A 21241-nucleotide genomic window follows, 5' to 3' on the forward strand; every position below is an offset into this window, starting at 1 on the left:
TGCACGGCGTGACGGCTCATAAGGCCGCGCAGCTCCCCCCCACCCGACCGGAACACCCGACCGCCATACCCGACTGGATGGCTGGCCGTCGCTCAGCCCCGAGGTTCGAGTCACGCGATGTGGAGGCGCTCCTGGACGCGGTGGAGCAGAGGAGGGACGCCCTGTATCCCGGGCACGGCCGCAGAGTTGCCCCACGCCACAGCCGGCGTCTGTGGAGGGAAGTGGCAGAGGCCGTCACCGCTGTGGCCCTGACACCACGGACAGGCACCCAGTGCCACAAGAAGGTGAACGACCTCGTCAGAGCAGGCAGGGTGAGCCTCCCCATATCCCCCCCTCCCCCATATCCCCCCTCCCCCATATCCCCGATATCCCCCCTCCCCCATATCCCCCCCCTCCCCCCATATCCCCCCTCCCCCATATCCCCCCCTCCCCCATATCCCCCCTCCCCATATCCCCCCCTCCCCCCATATCCCCCCCTCCCCCATATCCCCCCCTCCCCCATATCCCCCCTCCCCCATATCCCCCTCCCCATATCCCCCTCCCCCATATCCCCCCTCCCCCATATCCCCCCTCCCCCATATCCCCCCTCCCCATATCCCCCCTCCCCATATCCCCCCTCCCCATATCCCCCCTTCCCCATATCCCCCCTCCCCCATATCCCCCATATCCCCCTCCCCCATATCCCCCCCTCCCCCATACCCCCCCTCCCCCCATACCCCCCTCCCCCATACCCCCCTCCCCCATATCCCCCCCCTCCCCCATATCCCCCCCTCCCCCATATCCCATATCCCCCCTCCCCCATATCCCCAAGTGAATCCAGCCCTAACCTTAACCTCTGCAATGCACGCGCAAACCGATGGCGTGCATTCATATACCTGCCTAACACTGTTGCCTTTTACCCCTGCCACCCCCCCCCCCCCCCCACAGGAGAAGCGCGCACACAACAATAGGGAGCATGTGAGGACTGGAGGAGGGCCCGCTGATGAGAGGCCACTGACCGTACACGAGGAAAGGGCCCTGGAACTGGCTGGCGGACCTGAGGACCGGGAGGTTGCTGATGCAGAGGTCGGGGGCCCACCAGCAAGGGAGCCACCGACAGCCCGTCCCCATATCCCCCCTCCCCTATATCCCCCTCCCCCGTATCACCTGATCACTGCCTGATGTCTAATCATGCATGCTTCATTGTGTATCGCAGGACCAAACGTCCAGGCACCCATCCCTGCAGATGCACACCGCCCGCAGGATGCCCCTCGGAGACCACGGGAGACGGAGAGACCCGGACCCTCCAGCATGCGACGCCCGCAGGATGCCCCTCGGAGACCACGGGAGACGGAGAGACCCGGACCCTCCAGCATGCGACGCCCGCAGGATGCCCCTCGGAGACCACGGGAGACGGAGAGACCCGGACCCTCCAGCATGCGACGCCCGCAGGATGCGCCTCGGAGACCACGGGAGACGGAGAGACCCGGACCCTCCAGCATGCGACGCCCGCAGGATGCCCCTCGGACACCACGGGAGACGGAGAGACCCGGACCCTCCAGCATGCAACGCCAGCAGGATGCCCCTCGCACACCACGGGAGACGGAGAGACCTGGAGCAACAGGGAGACGACACCCCCGTCACGTGCGGGAGCGACCACCCAGCGATGAGGGGGGGCAGCCACAGGCCCCCGTCACATCCGAGCCAGGACACCACTACCCAGGACACCACTACCCAGGACACCACTACCCAGGACACCACTACCCGGACACCCCTACCCGGGACAGCACTACCCGGGACAGCACTACCCAGGAAGACGAAATACCGGACAGTGACTCAGAGTGGATGGGTGGAGACGAACCCCCACCCCAAAGTGCCATGGACTCAGAGTGGGACGAAGAGCACGACACAACGCCACTGCTGTCACCAACACCCTCCACCATCGCAGAAACACTCACCACGGTTGGGCACTTTAGTGATGAGGCGCCTGGTACACTCACTGGTGCGCACAACACAGCCGTACCGGTACAGCAGGTGGAGGTAGGAGCAGCAGAGGGACCGGGCGATTGGAGGGCAGCCCAGGCCAAGCGAACATCTGCCGCCCAGATGGATCCCGGGTTCCTGCAGTTACCACACCCACACATAGATCCGATGCAACCACCGACCCGGAGACGAGCGAAGAGGGTGACGGGCGGCTTGCGGCGGCTGCGGTCGCAGGTGGAGGAGTCCACCCACGTCCAGGAGCTGGGAATGGTCCCGGTCATGCGTGCCACCCAGGCTGACACCGCACGGGTGGCGTCCGCGGTGGAGGCAATGGTTGCGACGGTGTCAGAAATGGGAACGATTTGCGAGGCCTGGGGCCTTCCGTGCAGGCGGCGTCTGTGGCCCAGGAAATGGCTGCCCTCTCACAGGAGGCCATGAGCCAGTGCCAGCGCCAGATGGCAGAGGCGCTCAACGCCATAGCCCAGTCTCAGCAGGCCATGGCCCAGTCTCAGCAGCCATGGCCCAGTCTCAGCAGGCCATGGCCCAGTCTCTGCAGGCCATGGCCCAGTCTCAGCAGGCCATCGCTGAGGGCATCGGCGCCAGTGGCCATGTGCGAGCCGGCGTCGCACTGTCACAGACAGGGTTTGCCAACACCCTGGGCTCCATGGCTGCAAACCTGCAGACCCCTGTCGATACCAGCACGGGCCTCCAGCACTGGCAGCGCCAGATGTCGGGGGGGGCGTCGGATGGCCAGTCCGTTTGCATCCCCCACCCATGTAGAGGCCTGGGGGCCATCGGACACCCCGAGGGAGGAGGAGGTGGTGTGGTCCGTCCCGGCTCCCTCTGTAGGGGAGGTCCCGGTACACCGCGACACCTCGGACTCCCCCCCCCCCTCCCCCCTTCCGTCCCAGGTGCATCGGGTGGGCAACGGGCAGGACAGGCTGGCAGCTCGCCATCCCAGTCGCCCGGGCCGCAGCCTGGCCCATCAAGGCCAGGACGCCCCAGGAAACAGCCGCCAAACGGATCCAGTGTCAGAGGGCAGGAATCACAGGAGTCCACCTCCAGTTCTGCTGTACCGTCTGGGGAACCACGTAGACGTAGTCAAAGGGCCCGTAAGCCAAACAATTAGACACTGAGTAAGTTGGCACGGGTGCAGGGCACAGATGAGTTTTAGGGGCTAGGGCACGTGCATGAACTCCTTTGGTTATTAAAGTCAATGTTACACCTACCGAAGCTGCCTTTGTGCTCTGTCCAAAATGTGCGGGCGGTGTCATGTACGTTGAGCGCAAGTGTGTGTGTGAGGGGTGGTCTTACCTCAGCCCCAGGTGAGTCTGCCCCTTTCCCCCTGGGCCGCCATCAACATCCCCCGGGCAGAGGACGGGACCGTGCGCTGCAGTGTCACAGCCGCATGCAGGGATGGTCCGGGTGGATGGTGGTATTGTGGCCATGGGTCAGACATAGTCCAACGATGTGGAGCCAGGAGCTCATCGCAGGGCGGGTTGTCATCATCCTCCATGGCGGATGGATGACCGCGACAACACGAATTAGTCGTGTACACTGCCTGGGTGACGGGCGCAGACGTGCAGGATCATCATGCGGTGGTCGCAGACCACCTGTACGTTCATCGAATAGGTCCCCTTCCTATTAGTGAACACGGCCCTGTTATCTGCAGGTGGCCGCACGGCGACGTGCATCCCATCGATCGCGCCCTGGACCATGGGGAACCCGGCCACGGCAGAGAAGCCCACGGCCCGGGCATCTTGGCTGGCCCGGTCCACGGGGAAGCGGATGTAGCGGTGCGCCATGGCATAAAGGGCATCTGTCACTGCCCGGATGCACCGATGTCTGCGATATGCCGGACAGGTCCCCACTCGGTGCCTGGAATGACCCCGTTGCATAAAAGTTCAGGGCCACCGTAACCTTATATATTCAATTTTTATTTATTTTTTGTAAATTGTAACATTGTTGTCGCAGGGCACGTTTAATCGAAGAGCCCAAAGCCCATGTCATCGTCAGACTCTTCAGATTCTTCCTGTTTCTTCTCTTCCTTTTTCTCTTCAGCAGCAACAGGGGCAGCGGTGGTAACAGCTGCTGCAGCAGCTGGGGCACTGCTACCAGCACCAACGTTGCAGATCAGACTATTGACGTCAATATTAGCCAAAGCCTTGGCAAACAGACTCGGCCAGAAAGGCTCAATGGTCACACCAGCTGTTTTAATCAGGGCATTGAGTTTGTCTTCGGTGACGGTGACCTCGTCGTCGTGCAGGATGAGCGCGCTGTAGATACAGGCGAGCTCCGATGTGGAGGCCATGGCGCTGGATCTCTGCGGGTGGGTCCGATGGTGCTAGTCGCCGGGGGAAACTCGGCCTTAGCTTCGTTTAGAAGAACCAAGCACTTCCGAACCGGGCAGAGCGAGAAGAGGAAGAGCCAGGGCCACCGTAACCTTGACGGACACGGGGAGAGGGTGTCCCCCGCCAGTGCCACGCGGTGACAGGTGTGCCAGCAGGTGGCAGATGTGTGCCACGGTTTCCCGGCTCATCCGGAGTCTCCTCCTGCATTCCCGGTCCGTGACGTCCTGGTATGACTGCCGGGGCCGGTACACACGGGGCGCTCCTCGTCCTGTCGATCAGGTGTCCCTCCAGCCTGGGCGGCTGCCGCCTGCCCCTCTGCGGCAGCCTGCGCCGCCTCTCTGGCACGCTCCTCCTCCTCCTCCTCCTCCTCATCCAGGGCAACATAGACATGAGCGGCTGCCACCACGGCGGCCAACATCGCTGGATGATCTGAAAACATGACGGCCTGGTGGGGGGGAGGGGAACGACGACATGTCATCATTGCCCATATCCCCTCCTCCCCCCAGCCAGGTGGCATGGACAGCATGGGTCCAACTGTTGGAGGCTGGCACCTGACCAGGTGGACCAACTCACTTGCCCTCCCATCACCCTCCTCGGCACGGACCCCCCCCCAACCTCCACCCCGGCACGGACCCCCCCCCCCGCCCAACCTCCACCCCAGCACGGACCCCCCCCAACCCCCAACCTCCACCCCGGCACGGACCCCCCCCAACCCCCAACCTCCACCACGGCACGGACCCCCCCCAACCCCCAACCTCCACCCCGGCACGGACCCCCCCCCAACCCCCAACCTCCACCCCAGCATGGACCCAACCTCCACCCCGGCACGGACCCCCCCCAACCCCCAACCTCCAACCCGGCACGGACCCTCCCCCCCCCCAACCTCCAACCCAGCACGGACCCCCCCCAACCCCCAACCTCCACCCCAGCATGGACCCCCAACCTCCACCCCAGCACGGACCCCCCCCAACCCCCAACCTCCACCCCAGCACGGACCCCCCCCCAACCCCCAACCTCCACCCCAGCACGGACCCCCCCTCCACAACCTCCACCCCAGCACGGACCCCCCCCAACCCCCAACCTCCACCCCGGCACGGACCCCCCCCCCCAACCTCCACCCCAGCACGGACCCCCCCCAACCCCCAACCTCCACCCCAGCACGGACCCCCCCCCAACCTCCACCCCAGCACAGACCCACCCCAACCTCCACCCCAGCACGGACCCCCCCCAACCCCCAACCTCCACCCCAGCACGGACCCCCCCCAACCTCCACCCCAGCACTGACCCCCCCCAACCCCCAACCTCCATCCTGGCACGGACACCCCCCCCCAACCTCCACCCCAGCACGGACCCCCCCCCAACCCCCAACCTCCACCCCAGCACGGACCCCCCCCCAACCCCCAACCTCCACCCCGGCACGGACCCCCCCCAACCTCAACCCCGGCACGGACCCCCTCCCGGCACTCCCCCGGAGCCCAGCCTACTCTAACCCCCCCCCCCCCCGCCGCACACACACACACACACAAGCCGAGACACACCTCTCCTCACGCAATCAGTCTGTGGCCACGCCATTTCCTGCCCAGAGCCAACCCCCCAGGCCGTCACTCACCTCCACGCTGGTCGGCGTGAGCCTGGAGCACCGGGTCACGCCGATGAAAAGGAGGTTTGATTCACGTCGACGTGAACGGTCATCACGTCGACGGGACTTCGGCCCATCCGGAAGGGAGAATATCGGCAGGCCGAAAATCGGCTGCCTTGCGCAGACCCGTGACATTCTCCGCGGCAGCGGCGCCATTAACGCCCCGCCGACTTTTCTCCCTTCGGAGACTTCGGCGGGGGCGGGATTCACGGCGGCCAACGGGCATTCTCCGACCCTCTGGGGGGTCGGAGAATGACGCCCAATGACTCCCATGAAGAAATAAATACAATTCATGCATTAAGAGTTTAGAATGTGGAACAGTCACTACAATCACTCCACAATCATCCAAGGAGAATAATCACCACAATTTAATACAAAGAACACCTTTTACAGCTTTATTTGAAAGTAGCTCATGATCCATTATATATCAATGGGAGTGGCCATCTCCTAACTTAAATGGAGTTAACATTGAACATTACAGCGCAGTACAGGCCCTTCGGCCCTCGATGTTGCGCCGACCTGTGAAACCACTCTAAAGCCCATCTACACTATTCCCTTATCGTCCATATGTCTATCCAATGACCATTTGAATGCCCTTAGTGTTGGCGAGTCCACTACTGCTGCAGGCAGGGCATTCCACACCCTTACTACTCTCTGAGTAAAGAACCTACCTCTGACATCTGTCCTATATCTATCTCCCCTCAATTTAAAGCTATGTCCCCTCGTGCTAGACATCACCATCCGAGGAAAAAGGCTCTCACTGTCCACCCTATCCAATCCTCTGATCATTTTGTATGCCTCAATTAAGTCACCTCTTAACCTTCTTCTCTCTAATGAAAACAGCCTTAAGTCCCTCAGCCTTTCTTCATAAGATCTTCCCTCCATACCAGGCAACATTCTGGTAAATCTCCTCTGCACCCTTTCCAATGCTTCCACATCCTTCCTATAATGCGGCGACCAGAATTGCACGCAATACTCCAAATGCGGCCGCACCAGAGTTTTGTACAGCTGGAACATGACCTCATGGCTCCGAAACTCAATTCCTCTACCAATAAAAGCTAACACACCGTACGCCTTCTTAACAACCCGTTCAACCTGGGTGGCAACTTTTAGGGATCTATGTACATGGACACCGAGATCTTTCTGCTCATCCACACTGCCAAGAATCTTACCATTAGCCAAGTACTCTGTATTTCTGTTACTCCTTCCAAAATGAATCACCTCACACTTTTCTGCATTAAACTCCATTTGCCACCTCTCAGCCCAGCGCTGTTCTATGGTAATCTGGTACCATTTGTGTGCAACAAGATCTGGCTAGAGGTTATGATTCAGGTAGGAACAAGCAATATTGCAAAGGCTATATGCCCTGACAATATTTTGGTATATTTTGTGCTCCAAAACTGGCTGTGCCTTTAGCCAAGCTGACCCAGTACAGCTACAACACTGGCATCTGCCTGGCAATGTGGAAAATTGCCCAGCTATGTCCTGTACACAAAAAGCATGACAAATTCACCCGAGCCAATTACCATCCCATCAGTCAACTCTTGATCATCAGTAAAATGATGGAAGGGCTCATCAACAGTGCCATCAAGCTGCACTTGCTTGACAACAACCTGATCACCGACGCTCAGTTTTGGTTCCCACCAGGGACACTCAGCTACTGACTTAATTACAGCGTTGATCCAAACATGGACAAAAGAGTTGAACTCCACAAGTGAGGTGAGAGTGACCGCACTTGACATCAAGGCAGAGTTTCACTGGCATCCGGGAGCCCTAGCAAAACAAGTCAATGGGAAATGGAGGAAAAACTCTCTGCTGGTTGGTGTCATACCTAGCACAAAGGAAGATGGCTGTGGAGGTCAGTCATCTCGGTCCCAGGACATCACCGCAGGATTTCCTCAGGGTAATGTCCTCGGTACAGACATCTTCAGCAGCTTCATCAATGACCTCCCTTCCATCATGAGGTCAGAGGTGGGGATATTTGCTGATGATTGGACAATATTCAGCACCATTTGTGACTCCTCAGATAATGAAGCAGATCATCTCCAAATGCAGCAAGACCTGGACAATATCCAAGCTTGAACTGATAAGTGGCAAGTTACATTTGTGCCACACAAATGCCAGACAATGACCATCACCAACAAGAGAGAATCTAACCATTGCTCCTTGTGCGCGATTTAACAGGAGAAGCTCTAAGCACTATAATGAGCTGGACTTTCTGGGTGCTTCCTGACGGCCGGGCTGGGCCTTGTGACACACCAAAAATCGAACCTCTGGACTCAGGACCACCTTCACCTTAGAACCTCTGACATAATGTCGGCAAACCCCTGCCGAATCCCCCAAGCTTCGGACATGCCCAAAACATGTGGACATGGTTCGTGGGCCCACCGGCGCACCGCCCACATCTATCTTCCACCCCTTCAAAAAACTTGCTCATCCGGGCCACAGTCATATGTGCCCTGTGGACCACCTTGAACTAAATAACTTAGCTAAGGCTAAGGATGCATTAACTCTCCTCAGGACATCCTTCCACAGCCCCCAACTCTTCTTCCCACTTACGCTTCACTACCCCTATCGGGGCTCCCTCCCAGTCCATCATTTCCTGAGTAATTTCCGACACTTTCCCCTCCACTTCCTCCATTGTTGACATCACCTTATCCTGTAGCACTTGGGGCGGCAGGTGAGGAAAGCATCTTGAGTGGTGGAGCCCGAGGCATGGCTCAGTCAGATGCACCGCTCAATGACAGCATGGGTGGCAACATGAGCCTCATTATATCTGGTCTCCGCATCAATTACCAACCTCCGCACTACAATACTAACCCGTCCACAATGTACAAGGTCAGGAGTGTTAAGGAATACTTGTCCTTTGCCTGGATGAGTGCACCTCAAATGATACTCAAGAAGCGTAACACCATCCATGTCAAAGCAGCCCACTTGATTGGCACCTCTTCCACCACCCAGTGGCAGCCATGTGTACCATCTGCAAGATGCACTGCAGCAACTCACCGAGGTTCTTGGGCAGCACTTTACAAATCCACAGCCACTACCATCTGGAAACACAAGGACAGCAGATACATGGGAACACCACCACCTGGATGTTCCCCTTGAAGTCTCTCACTATCCTGACTTGGAAATATATTGCTGTTCCTTCACTGTTGCTGGGTCAAATTCCTGGAACTCCCTCCCCAACAGCACTGTGGGTGGTGGGTGTAGCTACACCACTTGTGCAACAGTTCAAGAAGGCAGCTCACCATCTCCTTCCCGAGGGCAATTAGTTCTGGGCAATAAATACTGTTCTGGCCACTGACACACACATCCCTTGAATGAATTTTGAAAAAACAGTATATTTTGGTCTTATTCTAAAAGTTAAGTCAAAGATCAAGAAACCGAACCTCCAATGATCATCTTGCAATGTGGGACCGGCTACAAAGTATTCAGTGCGGGACAGCCAAATTAGGACAAGGGAAGGGTTTAGACTCCTGTGGCATGGGGATCAGTTCGAGAGAAGCAGTGCTGTAAAAATTGAGAAGCCAACAACTGAACAGAGCTGTGCCCAGTGGAGAGAGCCCGAGATTAATTGTTGCACAGAGGACGCCATTCAGCTCATTGAGTCCATGCAAGCTCTCTGGAGAGGAATCCAATCAGACCCTTTCCCCTGCTCTAGCCCCAAGCCCCTGTAAGTTTATTTCCTTTAAGTGCCTATCCAATTTGCTTTTGAAATCATTCCTTATCGTCTGCTTCCACCACTCTCATAAGGCAGTAAGTTGCAGGTCACATTGCTATGCGTCTTTTGACCAAGACAATAAATCAGTGTCCTTTGTCCTTGTTCCATCAGCTGATGGGAACAGCTTTTTTTTGTTTACCTTATATAAAGCTGTTATAATCTTGAGCATCTCTATCAAATCATCCCTCAATTTCTTTTGGTATAAAAACAATTTCAACTTCTGGGACGTTCAGCCAATTTCAACTGGGTCACTATCTGCGGAGTCTGCAAGTTCTCCCCGTGTCTGCGTGTGTTTCCTCCGGGTGCTCCGGATTCCTCCCACAGTCCAAAGACGTGCAGGTTAGGCGGATTGGCCATGATAAATTGTCCTTAGTGACCAAAAAGATGAGGGGTTATTGGGTTACGGGGATAGGGTGGAAGTGAGGGCTTAAGTGGGTTGGTGCAGACTCGATGGGCCGAATGGCCTCCTTCTGCACTGTATGGTCTACGTTCTATGTTCTATGTTCTCCACCTGACATAACTAAACTCCTTGATCCCTGGAATTTTCCTCTGCACCCTCTCAAGGACCCTCATATCCTTTCTAAATTATTGTAGCCAAAACTGGCAATACTCTAGTTGTGACCTAACCCAAGCTTTATACAAGTTCAGCAAAACTTGCTTGCTTTTATACTCAAAGTGTCTGCTTATGAAGCCCAAGGTCCCATCTGCTTTCCCAATTGCTCTCTCAATGGCCTGGATTTCTGCCCGGTCAGGATGATTCAGGAGCATTTTAAAAATGGTAAGCAGGTCCCAATACTGGCATTCCGTACCCCATTCCCAAGCTCAAAATACCCCCGAAGCCAAGCTATTCCCCTCCACCCACCCTCTTTCTCCCTATGACCAATCATAGTATTCCCTACAGTGTAAAAGGAGGCCATTTGGCTCCTCGGGTCTGCACCAACCCTCTGAAGGAGCGCTAGGCCCACTCTCCAGCCCTACCCCTGTAGCCCCACCTAACCTCCACCTTTTTGGTTACTAAGGGGCAATTTGTTACCATAGACAATCCACCTAATCTGCACATTTTTGGATGTGGGAAGAATCTGGTGAATCTGGAGGAAACCCTCGCAGGCTTGGGGAGAATGTGTAAACTCTACACAAACAGACACCCAAAGCTGGAATTGTATTCGGGTCCCTGGCGCTGTGAAGCAGCAGTGTTAACCACTGTGCCATGTCACTATACACTGTAGGGAACTAATAAACTCTATAGTGACAATAGAATGTGTTTTTTAAAAAAAGCTTTATAAATGTCATTCGTAATTTTCCACAATGTTTAAATTTCACTACAGGGCAATAAAAGTATCAATCATCCAGGCCCTATAAAGTATCATTGGCAGAAACTGCAAGCTTTTGAAATTTAATTAAGTTCAGAGTATCAATTCTTATTTTTCCAATTAAGGGGCAATTTAGCACGGCCAATTCACCTACCCTGCACATCTTTTTGGGTTGTGGGGGTGGGACCCGCGCAGACACAAAACTCCACATGGGCAGTGACCCGGGGCCGGGATCGAACCTGAGTCCTCGGTGCCTTGAGGCAGCAGTGCTAACCACTGCACAACCATGTCGCCTTGCTTTTGAAATTGTTAATCTTATGGAAATAAACATTGTGCAGATTGTCAGCAGAGATTGTAGAGTGAGAAACGAAGCGGTCAATCAAGCTCTTTTTTTTCCTTTTGGGGCTCAGGTGTTTCAACTGACAAATGGATTTCTTTGCTCTCAGCCAAGTCTCATTTATATACTACACTAGAAGATTCTCTTTTATGTTATCTGCCATTCTAACCCCCTCGTATTCTATCTTTGTCAGTCTTATTTTCTTCTTTGTTTCCCCGTTCAAATTATTGGCCTGGTTCTCGTTTGAAAGAATTCATGTGACATACATCATCGACACTCTATTTTTGATCTCCTTCATCATCCAAGCAGCTGGGGCCTTGATTCCCTTACTTTTTGGCCTTGGTGGAATGCACCTACCGTTACCTGGAACATCGTATCCTTATACATCATTCATTGTTTAACTACAGGTTTTCTTGTTGATCTTTGGTTCCATTTTACCCTGGCTAAATACTCTCTCATTCCATTGAAATTAATCATTTTCAAATTTAGACATTCTGCTTTAGATTGTATCTTGCGCTCTCCCTGGTAAGGGGCAGGAGGTTTAGAGGGGATTTGAGGAAAAATGTTTTCACCCAGAGGGTTTTGGGTCTGGAATGCACTGCCTGGGAGGGCAGTAGAGGCAGGAAACCTCAGCCTTTTAAATGTACATGGATGAACACTTGAAATCTCATGACATTCGAGGTTATGGGTCAAGTGCTGGTAAATGGGGTTAGTGTAGATTTAGTGTCGTTTTGTCAGTGCGACTTACTGGACTGAAGGGCCTCTTCTGTGTTCTATGACAACTTTTGGTTCCCTGTTCTCCCTGCAGAATATTCTGCACTCTCTCTGTGATATTCTTTATCCTTGCACCAGGGAAGCAACACACAATGTAGGACTCATGATGACAATTATAGAAACACCTGGCTTTCCTATAACTATGAATTTTTTTTAAAATTGCTTCTTTCATATAATAAAATGACCCAAAGTGCTTTACAGGAGCATCATAAAGTGGCATTTGACACTGAGGCACATAAAGGAGACATTAGGGAAGATGACCAAAGTCTTGGTCAGCGAGATAAGGAATAGGAAATAGTCAAAGCGATAGGAAGATATAGGGAGAGAATTACAGAGCTCAAGGTCCTAGCCAGCTGGAAGGTGGGATAATTAAAATCTGGTTATCAGTTATCAGATCAGCCATGATCTAATTGAATGGCAGAGCAGACTCGATAGGCCAAATGGCCTACTTCTGTTCCTACGTCTTACGGTCTATGGTTTCTCCAGGCCAAAATGTAAGGAGTGCAGTTATCTTGGAGTGCTGTGTGGTTGAATGAGATTATACAGGTAAGGAGGTGATAGGGTCATGGAGGGAATTTCGAACAAGGCTGAGAATATTAAAATTGACATATTGGGGTGGCATGGTGGCGCAGGGGTTAGCACTGCTGCCTATGGCGCTGAGGACCCAGGTTCGATCCGGGCCCTGGGTCACTGCTTGTGCGCAGTTTGCACATTTTCCCCATGTCTGCATGGGTTTCACCCACACAACCCAAAAGATGTGCAGTGTAGGTGGATTGGCCACGCTAAATTGCCCCTTAATTGGAAAGAAAATAATTGGGTACTCTAAATTTTTTTTTAAAGGAAAAAATATTAGAAAAAGAAAATTGATGTATTGCTTAACCAGGAGCCAATATAGGTCAGCAGGCACACGGGTGGTGGGTGAAGGAGACTGCTTGCTACGTGCTTTTGTTGTCTTTTGGTTCCCAGATGTCAGAATAATCACACTTTTTAAACTTGGAAAGATAAGAGCTCTTTATGTTAATATTTGCTACGCTGTCATGTACAACAGAAGGACTAGTTTGGACTGCTCCTATTGCAAATTCCATGCATCTCTCCTGAAGCTGTGAAAAGTGGCCCCTTAGTTCTTTGCTCTATATTTACAGATAATACAACAAATTAATAACAGAATAGACAATATGATTTAGAATATAGATAACTGAGTTTGCATGACCTCCGGATCATGTGGAAGATGACTGGAGCTTTCGGAGGGTTTCCAGGGGAGGCAAATGAAAATAAAGTGTGACATCAAATGTTCACATTCATAATTCAAACGGTCCAGATTGCTCACTTTCAGTTTGTTAAGATGAATTACAACTCATTGAAAATGAACACAGCAAATAATATCTAAATTCATAGAATCCCTACAGTATAGAAGGAGGCCATTTGGTCCTTCAAGTCTGCACCAACCCTCTGAAAGAACACCCGAGGACCATTTCCATACCATGTCTCCATAATCCCACCTAACCTGCACATTTTGCACACTAAGGGGCAATTTATCATGGCCAATCCACCTAAACTGCTCATTTTTGGATTGTGGTTGGGACAGCAGAGTGGCGCAGTGGGTTAGCCCTGCAGCCTCACGGCGCCGAGGTCCCAGGTTCGATCCTGGCTCTGGGTCACTGTCTGCGTGGAGTTTGCACATTCTCCCTGTGTTTGCGTGGGTTTCGCCCCCACAACCCAAAGATGGGAGGGACACAACCGACAGAATACCCTTCGTCGTCCAGTACTTCCCCGGAGCGGAGAAACTACGTCATCTTCTTCACAGCCTTCAACACGTCATTGATGACGATGAACATCTTGCCAAGGTCATCCCCACACCCCCACTACTTGCCTTCAAACAACCGCGCAACCTCAAACAAACCATTGTTTGCAGCAAACTACCCAGTCTTCAGAACAGTGACCACGACACCACACAACCCTGTCATGGTAATCTCTGCAAGACGTGCCAGATCATCGACATGGATACCACTATTACACGTGAGAACACCACCCACCAGGTACGCGGTACATACTCGTGCGACTCGGCCAACGTTGTCTACCTCATACGCTGCAGGAAAGGATGTCCCGAAGCGTGGTACATTGGCGAGACCATGCAGACGCTGCGACAACGAATGAACGGACATCGTGCAACAATCACCAGGTAGGAATGTTCCCTTCCAGTCGGGGAACACATCAGCAGTCAAGGGCATTCAGCCTCTGATCTCCGGGTAAGCGTTCTCCAAGGCGGCCTTCAGGACCCGCGACAACGCAGAATCGCCGAGCAGAAACTTATAGCCAAGTTCCGCACACATGAGTGCGGCCTCAACCGGGACCTGGGATTCATGTCGCATTACATTCATCCCCCACCATCTGGCCTGCAAAATCCTACCAACTGTCCTGGCTTGAGACAATTCACACCTCTTTAACCTGGGGTTACCCCATCTCTGGATCTGTAAAGATTTAATCACCTGCTAATGCTCGCATTCCTAGCATTGTTTGGCATCTTTGAATTTGTCTATATATATGTTTCTGGAACATACCTCTTCATTCACCTGAGGAAGGAGCAGCGCTCCAAAAGCTAGTGACATCGAAACAAACCTGTTGGACTTTAACCTGGTGTTGTAAGACTTCGTACTGTGCTCACCCCAGTCCAACGCCAGCATCTCCACATCATGGCAACCCAAAGATGTACAGGGTTAGGTGGATTGGCCACGCTAAGTTGCCCCTTAATTTGAAAAAATGAATTGGGTACTCTAAAAATTAAAAAAAAAAATCTTTGGACTGTGGGAGGAAACCGGAGCACCCGGAGGAAACCCACGCAGACACGGGGAGTACGTGCAGACTCCGCACAGACAGTGACCCAAGGTGGGGATTGAACCGGGTCCCTGAACCTGAGAGGCAGCAGTGCTGACCACTGTGCCACCCAATGCCTGGACCACACTCTTGCCCCGATTTGCACAGATAGCCACGACTAGCGAGGCCACTGTTACAATCACTTGTATTTTGAACTTTGCGGTTGCGTTTTGAGGAGGGACGGCCTGCCGCTGTGGAGAGCCGTAGTGAGTCAGCGAGACAATGTCGGACGGGGGGTCGGAGAGTTCACCGCGGACAGTGACCATGGCTGATGTACAGCAGCTGGTCAAACAGAAAGATTCCATCGAGGCTCAGATCAAAGCTTACTATGATATTTTGGAAGGGGTGAGTGTTGAAGGAGGTTTCGGTTGTACGGAGCCCTGGGGAATCGAGCTGCTTCCATTGCAGGCGATGAGGCAGCAGCGCCGGTGCAGGGGTTTGGGGCAGCAGCGCCAGTGCTGGGGTTTGGGGCAGCAGCGCCAGTGCTGGGGTTTGGGGCAGCAGCGCCAGTGCTGGGGTTTGGGGCAGCAGCGCCAGTGCTGGGGTTTGGGGCAGCAGCGCCAGTGCTGGGGTTTGGGGCAGCAGCGCCAGTGCTGGGGTTTGGGGCAGCAGCGCCAGTGCTGGGGTTTGGGGCAGCAGCGTCAGTGCTGGGGTTTGGGGCAGCAGCGCCAGTGCTGGGGTTTGGGGCAGCAGCGCCAGTGCTGGGGTTTGGGGCAGCAGCGCCAGTGCTGGGGTTTGGGGCAGCAGCGCCAGTGCTGGGGTTTGGGGCAGCAGCGCCAGTGCTGGGGTTTGGGGCAGCAGCGTCAGTGCTGGGGTTTGGGGCAGCAGCGCCAGTGCTGGGGTTTGGGGCAGCAGCGCCAGTGCTGGGGTTTGGGGCAGCAGCGCCAGTGCTGGGGTTTGGGGCAGCAGCGCCAGTGCTGGGGTTTGGGGCAGCAGCGCCAGTGCTGGGGTTTGGGGCAGCAGCGCCAGTGCTGGGGTTTGGGGCAGCAGCGCCAGTGCTGGGGTTTGGGGCAGCAGCGCCAGTGCTGGGGTTTGGGGCAGCAGCGCCAGTGCTGGGGTTTGGGGCAGCGGCGCCAGTGCTGGGGTTTGGGGAAGCGGCGCCAGTGCTGGGGTTTGGGGCAGCGGCGCCAGTGCTGGGGTTTGGGGCAGCGGCGCCAGTGCTGGGGTTTGGGGCAGCAGCGCCAGTGCTGGGGTTTGGGGCAGCAGCGCCAGTGCTGGGGTTTGGGGCAGCAGCGCCAGTGCTGGGGTTTGGGGCAGCAGCGCCAGTGCTGGCGTTTGGAGCAGCAGCGCCAGTGCTGGGATTTGGGGCAGCAGTGCTGGGGTTTGGGGCAGCAGCGCCAGTGCTGGGGTTTGGAGCAGCAGCACCAGCACCAGTGCTGGGGTTTGGGGCAGCAGCGCCAGTGCTGGGGTTTGGAGCAGCAGCGTCAGTGCTGGGGTTTGGGGCAGCAGCGCCAGTGCTGGGGTTTGGGGCAGCAGCGTCAGTGGTGGGGGTTGAGGAAGCAGCGCCAGTGCTGGGTTTTGGGGCAGCAGCGTCAGTGGTGGGGGTTGAGGAAGCAGCGCCAGTGCTGGGTTTTGGGGCAGCAGCGTCAGTGGTGGGGGTTGAGGAAGCAGCGCCAGTGCTGGGGTTTGGGGCAGCAGCGCCAGTGCTGGGGTTTGGGGCAGCAGCGCCAGTGCTGGCGTTTGGGGCAGCAGCGCCAGTGCTGGGGTTTGGGGCAGCAGCGTCAGTGCTGGGGTTTGGGGCAGCAGCGCCAGTGCTGGGGTTTGGGGCAGCAGCGCCAGTGCTGGGGTTTGGGGCAGCAGCGCCAGTGCTGGGGTTTGGGGCAGCAGCGCCAGTGCTGGGGTTTGGGGCAGCAGCGCCAGTGCTGGGGTTTGGGGCAGCAGCGCCAGTGCTGGGGTTTGGGGCAGCAGCGCCAGTGCTGGGGTTTGGGGCAGCAGCGCCAGTGCTGGGGTTTGGGGCAGCAGCGCCAGTGCTGGGGTTTGGGGCAGCAGTTCCAGTGCTGGGGTTTGGGGCAGCAGCGTCCGTGCTGGGGTTTGGGGCAGCAGTGCCAGTGCTGGGGTTTGGGGCAGCAGCGCCAGTGCTGGGGTTTGGGGCAGCAGTGCCAGTGCTGGGGTTTGGGGCAGCAGTGCCAGTGCTGGGGTTTGGGGCAGCAGTTCCAGTGCTGGGGTTTGGGGCAGCAGTGCCAGTGCTGGGGTTCGGGGCAGCAGTTCCAGTGCTGGGGTTTGGGGCAGCAGCGCCGGTGCTGGGGTTTGGGGCAGCAGAGCCGGTGCTGGGGTTTGGGGCAGCAGAGCCGGTGCTGGGGTTTGGGGCAGCAGCGTCAGTGCTGGGGTTTGGGGCAGCAGCGCCAGTGCTGGGGTTTGGGGCAGCAGCGCCGGTGCTGGGGTTTGGGGCAGCAGCGCCGGTGCTGGGGTTTGGGGCAGCAGCGCCGGTGCTGGGGTTTGGGGCAGCAGTGCCGGTGCTGGGGTTTGGGGCAGCAGTGCCGGTGCTGGGGTTTGGGGCAGCAGTTCCAGTGCTGTGGTTTGGGGCATAGCGCCGGTGCTATGGGTTGAGGCAGCAGCGCCGGTGACGGGGGTTGAGGCAGCAGCGCCGGTGCTGGGGTTTGGGCCGCCGGTGCTGAGATTTGGGGCAGCAACGCAGTGCTGGGGTTTGGGGCAGCAGCGCCAGTGCTCGGGTTTGGGGCAGCAGCGCCAGTGTTGGGGTTTGGGGCAGCGCCAGTGCTGGGGTTTGGGGCAGCAGCGCCAGTGCTGGGGTTTGGGGCAGCACCGCCAGTGCTGGGGTTTGGGGCAGCAGCATCGCCAGTGCTGGGGTTTTGGACAGCATCGCCAGTGCTGGGGTTTGGGGCAGCAGCGTCAGTGCTGGGGTTTGGGCCGCCGGTGCTGGGATTTGGGGCAGCAGCGCAGTGCTGGGGTTTGGGGCAGCAGCGCCAGTGCTGGGGTTTGGGCCGCCGGTGCTGAGATTTGGGGCAGCAACGCAGTGCTGGGGTTTGGGGCAGCAGCGCCAGTGCTCGGGTTTGGGGCAGCAGCGCCAGTGCTGGGGTTTGGGGCAGCAGCGCCAGTGCTGGGGTTTGGGGCAGCAGCGCCAGTGCTGGGGTTTGGGGCAGCACCGCCAGTGCTGGGGTTTGGGGCAGCAGCATCGCCAGTGCTGGGGTTTTGGACAGCAGCGCCAGTGCTGGGGTTTGGGGTGCCAGTGCTGGGGTTTGGGGCAGCAGCGTCAGTGCTGGGGTTTGGGGCAGCAGCGCCAGTGCTGGGGTTTGGGGCAGCAGCGCCAGTGCTGGGGTTTGGGGCAGCAGCGCCAGTGCTGGGGTTTGGGGCAGCAGCGCCAGTGCTGGGGTTTGGGGCAGCAGCGCCAGTGCTGGGGTTTGGGGCAGCAGCGCCAGTGCTGGGGTTTGGGGCAGCAGCGCCAGTGCTGGGGTTTGGGGCAGCAGCGCCAGTGCTGGGGTTTGGGGCAGCAGCGCCAGTGCTGGGGTTTGGGGCAGCAACGCAGTGCTGGGGTTTGGGGCAGCAGCGCCAGTGCTGGGGTTTGGGGCAGCAGCGCCAGTGTTGGGGTTTGGGGCAGCGCCAGTGCTGGGGTTTGGGGCAGCAGCGCCAGTGCTGGGGTTTGGGGCAGCAGCGCCAGTGCTGGGGTTTGGGGCAGCAGCGCCAGTGCTGGGGTTTGGGGCAGCAGCGCCAGTGCTGGGGTTTGGGGCAGCAGCGCCAGTGCTGGGGTTTGGGGCAGCAGCGCCAGTGCTGGGGTTTGGGGCATAGCGCCGGTGCTATGGGTTGAGGCAGCAGCGCCGGTGACGGGGGTTGAGGCAGCAGCGCCGGTGCTGGGGTTTGGGCCGCCGGTGCTGAGATTTGGGGCAGCAACGCAGTGCTGGGGTTTGGGGCAGCAGCGCCAGTGCTCGGGTTTGGGGCAGCAGCGCCAGTGTTGGGGTTTGGGGCAGCGCCAGTGCTGGGGTTTGGGGCAGCAGCGCCAGTGCTGGGGTTTGGGGCAGCACCGCCAGTGCTGGGGTTTGGGGCAGCAGCATCGCCAGTGCTGGGGTTTTGGACAGCAGCGCCAGTGCTGGGGTTTGGGCCGCCGGTGCTGGGATTTGGGGCAGCAGCGCAGTGCTGGGGTTTGGGGCAGCAGCGCCAGTGCTGGGGTTTGGGCCGCCGGTGCTGAGATTTGGGGCAGCAACGCAGTGCTGGGGTTTGGGGCAGCAGCGCCAGTGCTCGGGTTTGGGGCAGCAGCGCCAGTGCTGGGGTTTGGGGCAGCAGCGCCAGTGCTGGGGTTTGGGGCAGCAGCGCCAGTGCTGGGGTTTGGGGCAGCACCGCCAGTGCTGGGGTTTGGGGCAGCAGCATCGCCAGTGCTGGGGTTTTGGACAGCAGCGCCAGTGCTGGGGTTTGGGGTGCCAGTGCTGGGGTTTGGGGCAGCAGCGTCAGTGCTGGGGTTTGGGGCAGCAGCGCCAGTGCTGGGGTTTGGGGCAGCAGCGCCAGTGCTGGGGTTTGGGGCAGCAGCGCCAGTGCTGGGGTTTGGGGCAGCAGCGCCAGTGCTGGGGTTTGGGGCAGCAGCGCCAGTGCTGGGGTTTGGGGCAGCAGCGCCAGTGCTGGGGTTTGGGGCAGCAGCGCCAGTGCTGGGGTTTGGGGCAGCAGCGCCAGTGCTGGGGTTTGGGGCAGCAGCGCCAGTGCTGGGGTTTGGGGCAGCAACGCAGTGCTGGGGTTTGGGGCAGCAGCGCCAGTGCTGGGGTTTGGGGCAGCAGCGCCAGTGTTGGGGTTTGGGGCAGCGCCAGTGCTGGGGTTTGGGGCAGCAGCGCCAGTGCTGGGGTTTGGGGCAGCACCGCCAGTGCTGGGGTTTGGGGCAGCAGCATCGCCAGTGCTGGGGTTTTGGACAGCAGCACCAGTGCTGGGGTTTGGGGTGCCAGTGCTGGGGTTTGGGGCAGCAGTGCCGGTGCTGGGGTTTGCGGCAGCAGCGCCAGTGCTGGGGTTTTGGACAGCAGCGCCAGTGCTGGGGTTTGGGGCAGCAGTGCTGGGGTTTGGGGCAGCAGTGCCGGTGCTGGGGGTTGAGGCAGCAGCGTCAGTGCTGGGGTTTGGGGCAGCAGTGCTGGGGTTTGGGGCAGCAGTGCTGAGGTTTGGGGCAGCAGCGCCAGTGCTGTGGTTTGGGGCAGCAGCGCCGGTGCAGGGGGTTGAGGCAGCAGCGTCAGTGCTGGGGTTTGTGGTGCCAGTGCTGGGCTTTGGGGCAGCAGTGCCGGTGCTGGGGTTTGGGGCAGCAGCGTCAGTGCTGGGGTTTGGGGCAGCAGTGCTGGGGTTTGGGGCAGCAGTGCCGGTGCTGGGGTTTGGGTCAGCACCGCCAGTGCTGTGGTTTGGGGCAGCAGCGCCGGTGCAGGGGGTTGAGGCAGCAGCGTCAGTGCTGGGGTTTGGGGTGCCAGTGCTGGGGTTTGGGGCAGCGGCGCCAGTGCTGGGGTTTGGGGCAGCAGTGCCGGTGCTGGGGTTTGGGGCAGCATCGCCAGTGCTTTGGTTTTGGACAGCATCGCCAGTGCTGGGGTTTGGGGCAGCAGCGCCAGTGCTGGGGTTTGGGGCAGCGGTGCTGGGTGTTGAGGCAGCAGCGCCAGTGCTGTGGTTTGGGGCAGCAGCGCCGGTGCAGGGGGTTGAGGCAGCAGCGTCAGTGCTGGGGTTTGGGGTGCCAGTGCTGGGGTTTGGGGCAGCAGCGCCAGTGCTGGGGTTTGGGGCAGCAGCGCCAGTGTTGGGGTTTGGGGCAGCGCCAGTGCTGGGGTTTGGGGCAGCAGCGCCAGTGCTGGGGTTTGGGGCAAGAGCGCCGGTACTGGGGTTTGGGGCAGCAGCGCCAGTGTTGGGGTTTGGGGCAGCGTCAGTGCTGGGGTCTGGGGCAGTAGTGCCAGTGCTGGGGTTTGGGGCAGCAGTGCCAGTGCTGGGGTTTGGGGCAGCAGTGCCAGTGCTGGGATTTGGGGCAGCAGCGCCAGTGTTGGGGTTTGGGGCAGCAGAGCCGGTGCTGGGATTTGGGGCAGCAGTGCCGGTGCTGGGATTTTGGGCAGCAGTTCCAGTGCTGGGGTTTGGGGCGTCGGTGCTGGGGTTTGGGGCAGCAGCGCCAGTGCTGGGGCTTGGGGCAGCAGCGCCAGTGCTGGGGTTTGGGGCAGCAGTTCCAGTGCTGGGGTTTGGGGCGTCGGTGCTGGGGTTTGGGGCAGCAGCGCCAGTGCTGGGGCTTGGGGCAGCAGCGCCAGTGCTGGGGTTTGGGGCAGCAGTTCCAGTGCTGGGGTTTGGGGCAGCAGCGTCGGTGCTGGGGTTTGGGGCAGCAGCGCCAGTGCT

At 58.0% G+C, this 21241-nt stretch overlaps 1 protein-coding gene across 1 annotated transcript in view; it reads left to right on the forward strand.

Annotated features, from left to right (window-relative positions):
- Nucleotides 1–15137: 15137 nt before the first annotated feature.
- The window catches only part of psmd9 (proteasome 26S subunit, non-ATPase 9), a 63044-nt gene continuing 56940 nt past the window's right edge, over nt 15138–21241 (forward strand). The window contains exon 1 of the mRNA XM_072495287.1: nt 15138–15313. Coding sequence (XP_072351388.1) covers nt 15191–15313 — 123 coding nt within the window. The 5' untranslated portion in view covers nt 15138–15190. The remainder of the gene's footprint in view (nt 15314–21241) is intronic.

The sequence above is a fragment of the Scyliorhinus torazame genome, chromosome 1 (genome assembly GCF_047496885.1).
Source record: "Scyliorhinus torazame isolate Kashiwa2021f chromosome 1, sScyTor2.1, whole genome shotgun sequence".
Lineage (NCBI taxonomy): Eukaryota > Metazoa > Chordata > Chondrichthyes > Carcharhiniformes > Scyliorhinidae > Scyliorhinus > Scyliorhinus torazame.